General features: G+C 34.8%; 2 protein-coding genes across 2 annotated transcripts; both read left to right on the top strand.

Annotated features, from left to right (window-relative positions):
- The first annotated feature begins 251 nt into the window (after positions 1 to 251).
- LOC127076173 (uncharacterized) lies at positions 252 to 4,802 on the top strand. The gene is made up of 4 exons (XM_051017756.1): positions 252 to 582; positions 1,198 to 1,748; positions 3,115 to 4,023; positions 4,255 to 4,802. Exons 1-4 carry the CDS (start codon positions 412 to 414, stop codon positions 4,526 to 4,528), a joined length of 1,905 nt encoding a protein of 634 aa, XP_050873713.1. The 5' UTR covers positions 252 to 411; the 3' UTR covers positions 4,529 to 4,802.
- A 959-nt stretch (positions 4,803 to 5,761) lies between these two features.
- LOC127076174 (uncharacterized protein C594.04c) lies at positions 5,762 to 7,536 on the top strand. The gene is made up of 3 exons (XM_051017757.1): positions 5,762 to 6,189; positions 6,323 to 6,586; positions 6,878 to 7,536. Exons 1-3 carry the CDS (start codon positions 5,944 to 5,946, stop codon positions 7,355 to 7,357), a joined length of 990 nt encoding a protein of 329 aa, XP_050873714.1. The 5' UTR covers positions 5,762 to 5,943; the 3' UTR covers positions 7,358 to 7,536.
- The last annotated feature ends 5,827 nt before the right edge of the window (positions 7,537 to 13,363 follow it).

Genomic DNA, 13,363 nt, shown 5'->3' with positions numbered 1-13,363 from the left:
TCAGATATATTCTTTACTTTTCTTTGGTGTAGTTCTGATATTGACTTAGTAGTATTGTGGTGCGTCCGGATCTAAAACAAGAAGGTGCAAAAGGGATATTTTTTAATTTTCACTAGTATGTGTGAGTAATGGTACGTGTTGTATTAATCAATTTCCTTAATAATGCAAAGGAAGAAAAGCCCCATAAGGCCCAAATGAACAGAAATCATGAATTGGGCCGCATTGAAACGTGAGCCCACTTCATAGTGTCGTCCAGATGAGAACGCTGCTTCCTCCTTCATCTTCTTCCTTCGACTTTCTTCTTCGTTCCTTTCCCTTCTACGATTGAATTTCAAATAACCTTGTTTTCTTCACGCGCCTGATTTCTTCTGCATACACGCAGAAAATTCTTTAGCTAGAATTCACAAAACGATGTCGGCTCGATTGGTGAAGAGGATTTTGAACGAGCAACAACATCACTTTCCTCATCAACTCATCGAAGAAGAAGAAGAAGAAGAAAACGAAGAAGAAGGTTCCACTGCACCTTCCACAATTAACCCCTTCGATCTTCTCAACGACAACGATTCTGAACCCGAGCAACAGGTTCTAAAATTCAACTTTTTTTTCTTCTCCTTTAGATTGAAGCTCAAATTCTTGCAACATTGCTTGCCCCTTTTCAATTTTCCAAGTGGGTTTCGTTTTTTCTAAGCTAAAAGTGAATTAGGTTAGCTAAAAATTCTAACTTGGCCTTTGTATTTAGAAATGTAGGTCAGAAACAAACGACAACTCATTAGTAATGATGAATCTGTATGAATTCGTATTCATGTTCAAGTTTTGATGTTTACAAAATGTCATTACCGTTCAGTCTTATAGAGAATGGTACGGTGTTATGATATCATAATGATTTTACTAGAAATTTTGCTATGGTGTCTTTAGCTTAAGACTTCCGAGACGGATACCGGTAACACGACACTGACACTGACATTGACACCAACACGTAGTCACTAATAATAATCTCAGAAAATGAGTTGGTACATATGTTGGTGTTTTGTTATTGTCCGACTTCGAGACATTTTTGAGACTAGACTCGCCTTATGTCTGAAATGTTGGTATTTCATAGCATAAGATAGATTATTGGATTCTTGCCCTCACAATAGAAAGGTGGAACCTCTAATAGTATGCTTATTACTTATCTTAATTTGATTGTATTGATTTCAGGGAGATGAGTCTGCGGACGAAACATCGATGAGAGATGATGATAAGGTGGGGGTATCCTCGTTGAAAAATTCTACTCAGGCTTCAACATCGAATCCGAAATCAAAGAAAAAGAAGAATAAGAAGAAGAAAAGTAAGGATAATGCTGTTTCCGGTAAAAGGGGAAGTGAAAAAGAACTGGACTTGATTTTAGAAGATTTGGCTCTGAATGCGAACTCTTCAAATGAGCAACACGTGTCGACAGAAGGAAAAGCAGTGAATGCTAAGGGTAAAAGTAAATCTGTTAAGCAGGATGCTGTCTCCATATTACAAGTGGATCCTAAACATTTGAGTGCCGAAAATGAGCTGATAAGAATATTTGGATCTAAGGTTGTGAAATCCTTTGAGAATACCAACAATCAACCAAGCAGTTCTAGGCCGATGCGAGGGGTAAGGCGAGTACGCCATAATCTTAAGAAGACTGTTCTTGTCACTCCAGCAAATACTTGGCTCCCATGTGATGATTCTTTGTCCATGCAATTTCTTGAAATAAAGAACGGATATAACTACTTTAGGTAAGGTGTTTGTTATCATTTTTAATGTGTTAATTGATGATATTTCGTGCTTTGTTTATTTTTATAATTCCCCTCTCTGTATGTATGTATGTCTGTCTAGTTATATATGTTAAAGGCTAAGGACGTTGTTGTAGTATCCTATCTTCAAAACTGAGATGTGTTCTACTGTCAAATCATAAACATGCATATGCTATAGAAATGAGCACACACAAATAGATGTTGTGTCCTTTGATGGGAAAAATCAAACATAGAACATGCATAAAGATAAACCTTAAGAAGAACTTTGAACAAACAAAAGGTCACAATTTAAGACATTGGAGTATAAAAAAATAACCTAATGGCTGAGCTTGAGTCAAGAGGAGTCGATAGATGAAAAAGGGGGAAATTTAAACTAGATATATAACGTGGGAAATCACCTACTTCGGCCCAAATATTGATTATATTATTATATCTACCCCCTTCCATTTTACCATATAAGCATGTAGATGGGATTTACTTACTCTAGCCGTAACTCTTATAATAGTTATGTTGTTGAATAACTAATTGTAGACATTAATTCATGATCAAACATTGTGAAATATTGTGATACTCAATGATCAAACAAACCTAATTTTAGATAAATTTGACACTGCATTGATATAATATTTTAGTTGGCCGTAGTATTCAAATTTATGATATCTCCACAAATATTTGTAGTTAACACGTGCAATGATTGGAACTCTTAACTTTAAGATGTCTCCACAAATATTTATGCGGTGAGATTTGATTGTATGCATGTATAAAAAAGTTTTACATTGTTGGTGTATACAAGTTAAATTCTTGTGTAAAATAGTTAGATATTTCAAATGCTGAATCATGTGGTATACTATTATCTTCATGATAATGTATACTAGGTTTTAAATAATTTAGGCATACATCGTTATGATATCTACTAGTGGATATCTATTTATATTTTAAATAGCATATTATGCATAAAAACAAAGTATTGTGATGAAATATCAAATAGTGAGGGTCAGTATGAATTTTTAGTAACCTTGATCTACTTCATAAAAATCTTCAATCCACTATTGGACTGCATGAAGTGCATGCAAAATTGAGTTCATTAGTTTTGACTTTTGGGGTTTAGGGTTGATCAAGAATGAGATTGGGGAGATCGGTTTTTCAATCTATCAGGTCGAATGATTATGTGCTTTATTTATGATGTTTGTTGGAAATTGAATATATCTTTTTGTATTTTGTGTTCTGATTCCCTATTTTAATCTTTGTGGTTGAAGATTTTTTAGATATGAGAATCATAAATTATAACAAGAGTTGCATCTTTTCGAACCCCTTTTAACCACTGTCCAACCCCCTTTTTACTTTGTAGATATGTGCACTCGCCATCCTACTCCCAATATCAGAAATCCTTTGAAGCTGCCAAAGCAATTAATGACATAAATGGTATAGCGAGCATATTACAGCACCGTCCCTATCATATAGATTCCCTTCTAACAATGGCAGAATATTTCAAGGTAGTGGGAGAACAACAGATGTCTGCAGATACTATTGCCAGGTGTCTATACGCCCTTGAATGTGCGTGGCATCCCATGTTCACGCCACTGCAGGGTAATTGCCAATTGAAGTACAAACACGATGCAAACAAACCTATATTCACAGCTCTTTTCACTCACATGAAAAATTTGGATCGACGCGGCTGTCATAGATCGGCTTTAGAGGTCTGCAAATTGTTGCTTTCACTAGATTCTGATGATCCCATGGGGGCTATTTTTTGCATTGACTACTTTGCGCTAAGATCTGAGGAGTATGCATGGTTGGAAAAGTTTTCGGAAGCTTATCAAAGTGATAACTCCATATGGTTGCTTCCAAATTTCTCTTTTTCCCTTGCCATTTGTCGGTTTTACCTTGAGCGCGAGGCATCCGAAGATGCTCGTGTTGATTCTAAAAAGTCTTCTTCATCTGATCTTATGACACAAGCATTGATGCTTCATCCTTCAGTTATAAAGAAGCTAGTAACAAAAGTGCCGTTGAAAGATCGTACGTGGACAGAGATTCTCAAGCATGCCTTTTTCAAATCAGAGCAAACAGGAATTCCATCTCAAGATCACTTGATTAATATATATGTCGAGAGAAATTATCTTATTTGGAGGCTTCCTGATCTGCAAAAACTGCTAATTGGTGCTGCTAAACAAGTCGTTGAAACCCTAGAAAGTAATAAAAGTGAAGTTAACGATTGGTCTTGTGTCAGAAAAGAAGCATTTTCATCTGAGAAAAACGAGTAAGTGGTTTATTTTTGTCTTAAGCTGGAAAAAAAATCATGTTTTGTGGCATTCTTTTGTAGAAGTGAATCTTCATCTGAGCCTAAAAAGGCATCAACACTTAACTATGCTGTTTTGCAAACTGTCTTCAACAAAATTTATAGATGATCTGAATTTATAATCTTCAAAATTTGGTGCAAATTATGAATAAGTACGGGTGGCAATTCAATTTACAATCTTTTATTTGTTAGGTATGGACATTTGCTGGTGTCCGATTTCTCTGATTCAGTAGCAGCAATTCCACAAGAAAATCTGCAACAGTTTATGGGCATTCCAAGGGCGGGGGAGGCTATACTGGATGAAAACCAATTTGCTATTCAGCAGGGCAATGGCCATGCTCCCCGTGGTGTTGCAAATAGAAACGCACTAGCTGTCTTGTTTGAATCAATGCTACCGTGGGTTACTTACGAGGAAGGCGAACCTGATGTTAACCATCCCGGTGACGGCGAGCAAGACAATCAGTGATTCGGGATATAACACAGCCTTCCTGCTCTAAAAGCCATTTTTTGGGAGTATGTTGAACTCCATGATGAGATGTCTTTCTTGTACAGAGCGACGTTTAGGGAGCGGTTGATGCCTTCTGCAATTATGTTGGACCTTGCAAACCATCTAGATACATTTTCATAAATGCCATACATTTCTGTGGTGTCTAATTTTGGGGGATATTGATGTCAAATGTTATACTGCCTTTTTCCATTATGAATTTCTACTTTAATATACTTCTGAACTTTTTCAGCAATGTTATATAATCATACACTGTCACAATAAGAGTTTAAGTATGATGATAACTTCCTGAGGGGTCAAATACATTTGGAATGTAATTACAAGGACCGACGAATCCATGTTTGATCTTATGTGTCTAAGATGCAACTATACTCCAAAGAAATCCTTTAAGCCAAAATGTTGAGTTTCAAGAAACTCGTATAACCTATTGTTAGCGTCGAGCATGTTCGAAAGGTAGTGCAAAATATTTGTCGCGGGTCTGTATGAAGAGTTGAAGTTGAAGCATCACACAGATCGCCACTTGATTTCTATGAAAGAGAATAGACATAAATATAAGTGAAAATATGCATGTAGTTGTGCATGACTGTAAACTGCAATAGTTTACACAGGAAAAATAGTACATTAGATTTAAGATCTTATATTTGTTGGTTTAAGAACTTGCACTATCTACAATGTACAATATTCCAAAACCATATCATGCCTATAATTATTTATCAATGGCAATCTTGCTTTATACAAAGTAACTGCATAAAGGCCACTCATTCAACATGCTGGCCTTATATATGGCCTTATGACAGATTACCCTTCAAAGACTAAGATAGGTGGGAAGTGGTGGTAGGAGGGGGGGACCAAGTTTAGGATCAAGCTCATATGATAAAGCTTTCATGTGAGAGGATTCTAGTACATGATTAGTGGCACAACTATATAACCTGCAAACATCATTACAACAATGCTAAGCATTATTGTATTGTCTTTTTTATGAGATGCATCTGTAAAACTATATAACATATTTTGTTGTGATTGTGACCTCAATTCTTATGTACTTCGGACCAAAATCAATATGATGCAGCTTCATTGCTTTGTTGAAATCAAATGCATTTGAATAACTTAGCTGAGGCCACAGAATGTCACCTAATCATATTCTATGAGATAATGGATTATTTAGCTGATCATACCACTAGGTGATCATGGCTTTATGTGGGAAGCCACAAGCAGAAAGTGCTTTGTGCTAATTAATCACTTTTTTATTTGTGTTCTTTCAAAACTAATATGAATCATAAGTAAATATTTTAAAAGAATATTCATATTAACATACTTCAATTCATTTTCACCTATAAAACCAGAACTCAACAAATCACAAACACTAAATCAACACAATGGCTAGTAATCAAAATTTGAAGAATGCTACCATAGCATTCTTGGTTCCTCTTCCTTCCATCATCTTCTATCTCACCTTCCTCAACAACTACCACTCATCAATCACCAATCCAAACAACCCTTCTTTTTTCTCAACTCTATGGACATGGTGCTACCACCACCCTCTCCTCTTCGCCAACGCTCTCTTCTTCTTCAATGTCAATCTCCTCTTCTGGCTCATTGGTCAAATCCAATCTAGTCACTGGGTACACACAAATCGAATTCATGATACAAAATTTAGCTAATTTGATAGACCAAGTTGATTTAATGATTCAATTTTCAAAATTTGGTTCATGGGTATGTATAAAGTTGACATTTTTATTGTTAGTGATGATGCAGATGATTGATCCATATTGGACTGTGATTCCTGTAATGCTTGTTCATTACTATGCAACTCACCCTTTGGCTCAATATGATTGGTGGAGATCACATATTGTGATTCTTTTGACATGGGTTTGGAGTATTAGGCTCACTCATAATTACTTCAGACGTGAAAAGTGGCAATGGGGTGCTAGAGAGGATTGGCGTTTCACTGAGATGAGTCAACAGTATGGGAAACATTGGTGGTGGATTTCATTCTTTGCTGTTTATGTCTCACAGCAGGTTAGTTTTTTTGGTTTGATTGAATGCCTTCAACCTGTTTGATGAATTGCCTGTTTGGTTTAGTTTTTGGAGTAAATAACCAATTTGAACCTGAAACTGTAGAATTGTATCAAGCTAATATCTTGCTTTTATAATGTTTCAAAATGATAACTGAAACTGCAAAATGTTCATCAATTTCGTGGCTCTGTTGGTATTCGTATGGACTAAGTTGATCCAGTCCTACAATTTCTGGGACGAAACTGTGTATTGAAAATTAATTTTTGTGCATTGAACATGGATATTTTTTTGCAGATGTTTTTGATTGGATTGTCCCTTCCTTTATATATAGTGCACTTTGTCGACATGCCTTTGAGTATCTTGGATTTGGTGGCCGTTCTTGTTTGTTTAAGCGGCGTTGTTATAGCTTACTTTGCTGATACACAGCTCCATGACTTTATGAGTAGAAACAACAAGCTAAAAGGGCTTGGTAAGCCTGTTGTTCCTGTACTTGAAAATGGCTTATGGTATTACTGCCGGCATCCGAATTACTTCGGTGAGACGCTATGGTGGTGGGGACTGGTTGTGTTTGCATGGAGCCTAGGACATGGTTGGACCTTTATTGGAGCTTTTGTTAATACCTTGTGTTTGGCTTATGTTACTAGGCTTGTGGAGGATAAGATGTTGAAACAAGAGAGTAGAGCAGAGGCGTTTAGGCTTTACCAGAAGACAACTTCTGTGTGGATACCTTGGTTCAAGTCATTTCCTTCCGAAGTTAAAAATAAGAATGCTTGATGTGTTTTCTTAATGCAATGTTTGGTTTTTGTAAAATTGTCATCTTGATATCATGTTGAGAGTTGTATTTTTTTTCTTTCTTGTTTATTTAATAGAATCTTGATTTGTATGTGTGTTAGTATGTAACACCAATTCTTCATACTGAATGTTTGTCACAAGGTAGAGTGACAGGTTTCACACATCATAAAAGAATGTGGCATAAAATATTTCTCATTATCAATCAGAGGAGGAATACCCCAGTATATAACTGGAAAAATAACAACTTGTTTGATATAAGTGATAAGCCTAATAGAAGGTGGTTAAGGCTAAATAAATAGTTTAATTAACAAAATAAAATAGTAAAAGATAGTTAAGTAATTGTGCTTATGTGTGAGGTATTCCCATAAGCAGGACTATGAAGATTGAATAGATCAAATTTGGAAATGTGAGACTCAAAGGTAGGTTTATATAACTGTTTTGTTGAAAATTCGGCAATCTGAGTATGAGTATTGATGGGAAAAAGTTTGATAAGACTAGCTTCAATCTTCTCACAAATGACGTGATAATTAATTTCGACGTGTTTAGATCTCTAATGGAAGAAGGGATTATGAGCTAGATAGATGGCCGAGGACAAATAATGATTCAAGTTAGGGGTGCGATTATCCGTGTTTTGTGAGTTATTACAAGTCCTAATATTTGGATATTGCTATTTGTTTTATCGTTCAGTAGTTAAATTCATTATATTTTATTGTTTTTAGGATAACTTGTAAAAAGCATAATATGTGCTCTCTTTAGTAGTTTTTATGTGTTTGTTGCTTTTGAAAGGTTAGTTCTGATGAGGTCAGACACGACATCCTGGGATAACAACTGGTACCCAAGAAAAGTAGAAGGCTGGAAGCAGCTAGAGAAAAGAAGAAACATCAATTGCATTTCAAGGATAAGACTAAGACACTAGAAGACAAAATTTAGTACATAGTACAACCAATAAGCGCGCCATGCAGTAAAAAAGACACTGTCGCCTGTTCCTCTGCACCAATAGACTGACATGCTACACTTTGTCTCCCACAACAGTCTGCACCTGATTCCTCTGATGTACGAATGGGAATAAATGAAAGGGGATTTTGCTGATTCTCTTTTGGGACTGATTTGATTTATTCTCAAGTCCATGATCTAACACATTTTGCAAAACCATAGCTGGAGCAGCTATAAAAACAACTTTTGAAGAAGGAAAATAAGATTTCAACACCTATCAAGGAAAAACACTTAGAAGAAATCAGTGAAAAAAGTGAGTTAAGTGAAAATGGAGATTCTTCTTCTCATTATCTCAAGTGCATACTGCTGATACATGACGTGACAGAAGTTGTCTCTTGACGATTAACCATTGCAAGAAAACAAAAATGTTGCTCTTAGGTTATTATTTCTTTTCACTATATGTCTAAGAACGATTAGCTTAAAAACAAGTATTACTGTATGTACACAGCTCATTATGAACTAAAACTTTTATGTTGAGCAATGAGAAGTTAATATAATGTAGTTTTATGTTAAGTGGTGTGTCGCTAATGCTTTGTTTTATCATGTGTTAACTAGTTATAGATCTGCTTCTTTGATTGATCAACTTGAAAAAAGATACAAGCTTATTATTGTGAGAGATCCAACAACAAGCGGATTTCATGATAAAAGTGGTTAAAAGTAGTATGATAAAGATATTCACTAGATTAGCTTCTTAGAGGTAAGTGACTACAACCATAAAGGACTTTCAGAATAAAACTAGACATGTTTTAGAGTTACAATTGAGGCTTAGATATTTGTCCCATTGCCCTAAAATATATGTTTTTGATGATGTAGAGATACACCCTTATATCAATTCTGACCTTTCATGACACGACACAACACATCATGCACACATAAGTAACAACATTATATTAATGGGCTCTATAATATTGAACCCACTTACTGTTTCAATATTGTTTCACTCTTGTTTTCTATTAAATTGAACATGTGACAATCATAAACTATTTTTATTTTCCTCATACTTATTTACAAAAGATAGCTTTTTACAAAATCATTATGTGTTACCTTCCACTCCCTATGGGTTCGACATCTCTAATACTTTATCACTTGATACTTAAACATACATGTATACTTGCATGTGACATCACACGTTTTCAAGCAACACATATCAAGAATATAAATGTTGGACCTTCACTAAAATATCTTTGGCGTCTTATCAGACTTATAAATGTTGGACCTTCACTAAAGGATCTTTGTCGCCTTATCATACATATAAATGTTATACCTTCACTGAAGGGTCATTGTCGCCTTATCAGATTTATAAAATTTGAATCTCGATGAAGGATCCTTGTCGCCTTATAAGGAATATAAATGATGGATATCCACTAAAGCATCATTTCCACCTTATCAGGCATATAAATGTTGAACCTTCACGGAAGGATATTTTCTTCCTTATCAGACATATAAATGTTGGACATTCATGGAGAATCCTTTTCGCCGTATCAGGAATATAATGTAGGACCTTCACTAGAGGATCCTTTTTTCCTTATCAGGCATATAAAGTTTTGACCTTCAGCGAAGGATCCTTTATTCCTTATTAGACATATAAATGTTGGACCTTCCTGAAGGATCCTTGCCTTATCAAACATATAAATATTGGACATTCACTAAAGGATCCTTTATGCCTTATCAGGAATATAAATATTAGACATTCACTAAAGGATCATTGTCTCCTTATCAACCATATAAATGTTGAACCTTCATTGAAGGATCCTTGTTTCCCCTTTTAACATTTAATTATTAGACCTTCACTGAATGATCCTTACGGCCTTATCAAGAATATAAACGTTGGACCTTCACTAAAGGGTCCTTATGGACTTGTCAAGCATATAAACGTTGACCATCCCTGAAGGATCTTTATCGCCTTATCAGGCATACAAATTTCAAACTTTCACTGAAGGATCCTTTTCGCCTTATTAGAAGTATATATGTCGTACCTTCATAAAAGGATCCTTTCTCCCTTATCAGACATATAAATGTTGGACATTCACTAAAGGATCCTTATTGCCTTATTAGGCATATAAATGATGGACTCGTCCACAAGCAATGCTTGAGGGACTCACCCCTAAGAAACACTTGAGGGACTCTCCTACAACCAATGCTTGAGGGACTCACCCAGTGCAAGAAATATGCTAAGTCAGAGCAACATAAAGGAATATGCGTCAAAACTAATGTAAATTACGAATAAAGAAATACAAATGAAATAAGGCAAAGTACTAGAAGGAACGAACACTTTCATTAAAGAAAAACCATGTATGGTGTTGTTGCAAAAGGACATGCAAAAGGGAAAATATGAATATCAAACAAAAGTACGTATATCTAAAGCATCAATGCTGCAATTCTTAAAGGACTCGCCCTATACAATACTTTAGGGAATCATCCTAAATAATGCTTAAGAGACTTTGCATGAGATCTACTCGGGTAACTTGCCCTCTAAAAACTATGTATTATAAACTCGCCCCCTAATCTTCATCTAAGAGGTGTGCTTATCTAGAAAGAGATAAACGTCTTGTATAGTTAAATAACTTTACCAATTTTATGCCTCGTTTATTTATGAAAGGACAAAGTCACCCTAAAAGTCCATCTCATTTAAGTTAGGACTTGAAATTATTATCATGCCTTAGAGCTAAGCCTTATGAAATATCTTCATAAACTCCAAGAACATTGATAACACGAAATAAATAAACATAACGCCTAAGGTATGAGAGTTATCATTAAGATATCCTGAAGGGAAATACTATAAGAAAACCTCTAACAAGGAAAAGATACATATAGTATAAAAGGAAAGACCTAAGAGTTGTAATTGAGCACTTGACTTTTCAAGTCTCTCCCAAAAGATTCAACCATCTGAGTCTCGCTTGAGAGACTCAACTATTCAAGCCTCACTTGAGGGACTCGACTATCTGAATCCTACATGAGGGACTTAACCATTAAATACTCACCCCAAGCAAAAATTTAGTGAATCGTCCTAAGCAATTCTTGAAGGATTCATTAACAATAACATCCTTAAGACATTTAAGTTAACCACTTCACCCTTCTTATGCCTTGTGCTTGCACAACTAGGAAAATTCAATTTAGAGATGGGAAAAGTCTATCTCCAAATCATGGGGTAGAATGTAGTCATCATCCTTGCCTTGTTGACTGACTCATTGTGAGTAGTTGGCATGACATAGTGCTTCAGAAATTAGTACCACACCTTAAGCGCATGTCTAAGGTGCATCCTCATCACCGTCTTGTCTGCCACCTTCTAGGGCCACATGCAAATTAGTATATTTCACACATAGGGAATCCATAATCACTTCCAAGTCTTGCTCGTCCACATTCTCTACTAGGCTTTGGTAAGAGTCTTCTACTTCTTGCAATCCATACACCGTGGCTATGGTGGATTTGGAATACTGCACCTTTGTTCCTCTCACGATCACTTCATACCACTTGTTTCATACCACTTGTTGCTGGTGAGGTTGGAGTAAAACTCCTTCACCACTTGCATATTGTAAACCTTTGGGTGCTTGTAGAATTTCTTCCACTTGTGCCATGTGATGATACGACCGATCTCTTATGGAATGCCTAAATCTTCATCTACGGGATTAAAGATAAAACTCCTTCAGAGTGAGCGCTTTTTGAATAGAAATTATTGATAAATATTTGCTTCGCATCTTCATTGATGAAGGTCTCCCCTTCAGAACCTTCAGAATCGGAATAATCCACATGGGGTGTGACGTTTTTATTTTTAATTTTATTTAATGTATCACAAAATGGATTTTCAATTAAGACCTTTTTAAAATAGCAACAGAAACAGCATGCTTGCAAATCATTAAGTACACCTTCATATGATATCAAATTTTAAAATTGTCCAAAATACAAAAAGATCATATATATATATATATATATATATATATATATATATATATATATATATATATATATATATATATATATATATATATATATATATATATATATATATATATATATATATATATATATATATATATATATTAGACTTTACAAAAATCAAAGTAACCAAGTACAAGTATAAAAACTACTCCTTAAAATAAGATCTCTCTTAGTTATTGCCTCCAATAACTTACTTTTATGTACAAAATGTTATCTAATTGTTGGTTGTTGGGTAGAATGTCCGCTACTACTCTTGTCACTATGTGAGTCTTCCCCAAAAAAAAATAGTTGTTATTAATATATATATTTAGAAAAGATAAATATAAAAGTAATGCCGAGATACTTAACTTACCTTACTTGTTTTTCACATTAAGCCACTTATTTGATTTTCCTTTTAGCTAATAAAATTGCTTATAAAGCTCAATATATGCTAGCTCTCTATAAAACAACAACAAACATTATTATAAATATATTTAAAAACCAACCTGAAATCAATAAAAAAATTATAATATTATAAGAATAATAAGTGAAACCTACTCTCATGTGATGTTATTTGAATCTATTTGGTACTATTGCTTATGTTTTATTAAACTATATTTTCCGTTATCTCTACTATTGGTGGTTAGGGTTTATTCTCTTTTTATATAAATGTTTGTTATTTTCTATTGCTTGCATCTCAAGCTTTATCTTGTATATATATGGCACTATCTTTCACTTGTAATACAAGTTCATTAATGTAATTACACATAAATCATATTATGGTATCGATAGTGTGAATAATATTCAGTTTCACTATTCATCATCTTCTTTTTTCCATTCTTGAACTTCCTCACCTTTTTCACCATGGTGGATAGCGATAATGACGACTCATCCATAATCACAAACAAGAACAGCAATGCCAAGAACCCTATCCTTGGTCACTCAAGTACATACTACCTACATCCTGCTGAAAATCCCGACATTCTTCTTGTCTCACCTATATTATCAGAGAACGACTATGAATCTTGGAGTAGATCCATGAAGAGGGCTCTTCTCAGCAAGAACAAGATCAAGTTTATC

The sequence above is a fragment of the Lathyrus oleraceus genome, chromosome 4, assembly GCF_024323335.1.
Source record: "Lathyrus oleraceus cultivar Zhongwan6 chromosome 4, CAAS_Psat_ZW6_1.0, whole genome shotgun sequence".
Taxonomy (NCBI): Eukaryota; Viridiplantae; Streptophyta; class Magnoliopsida; order Fabales; family Fabaceae; genus Lathyrus; species Lathyrus oleraceus.
This window is presented reverse-complemented; position numbering and strand designations above follow the sequence as displayed.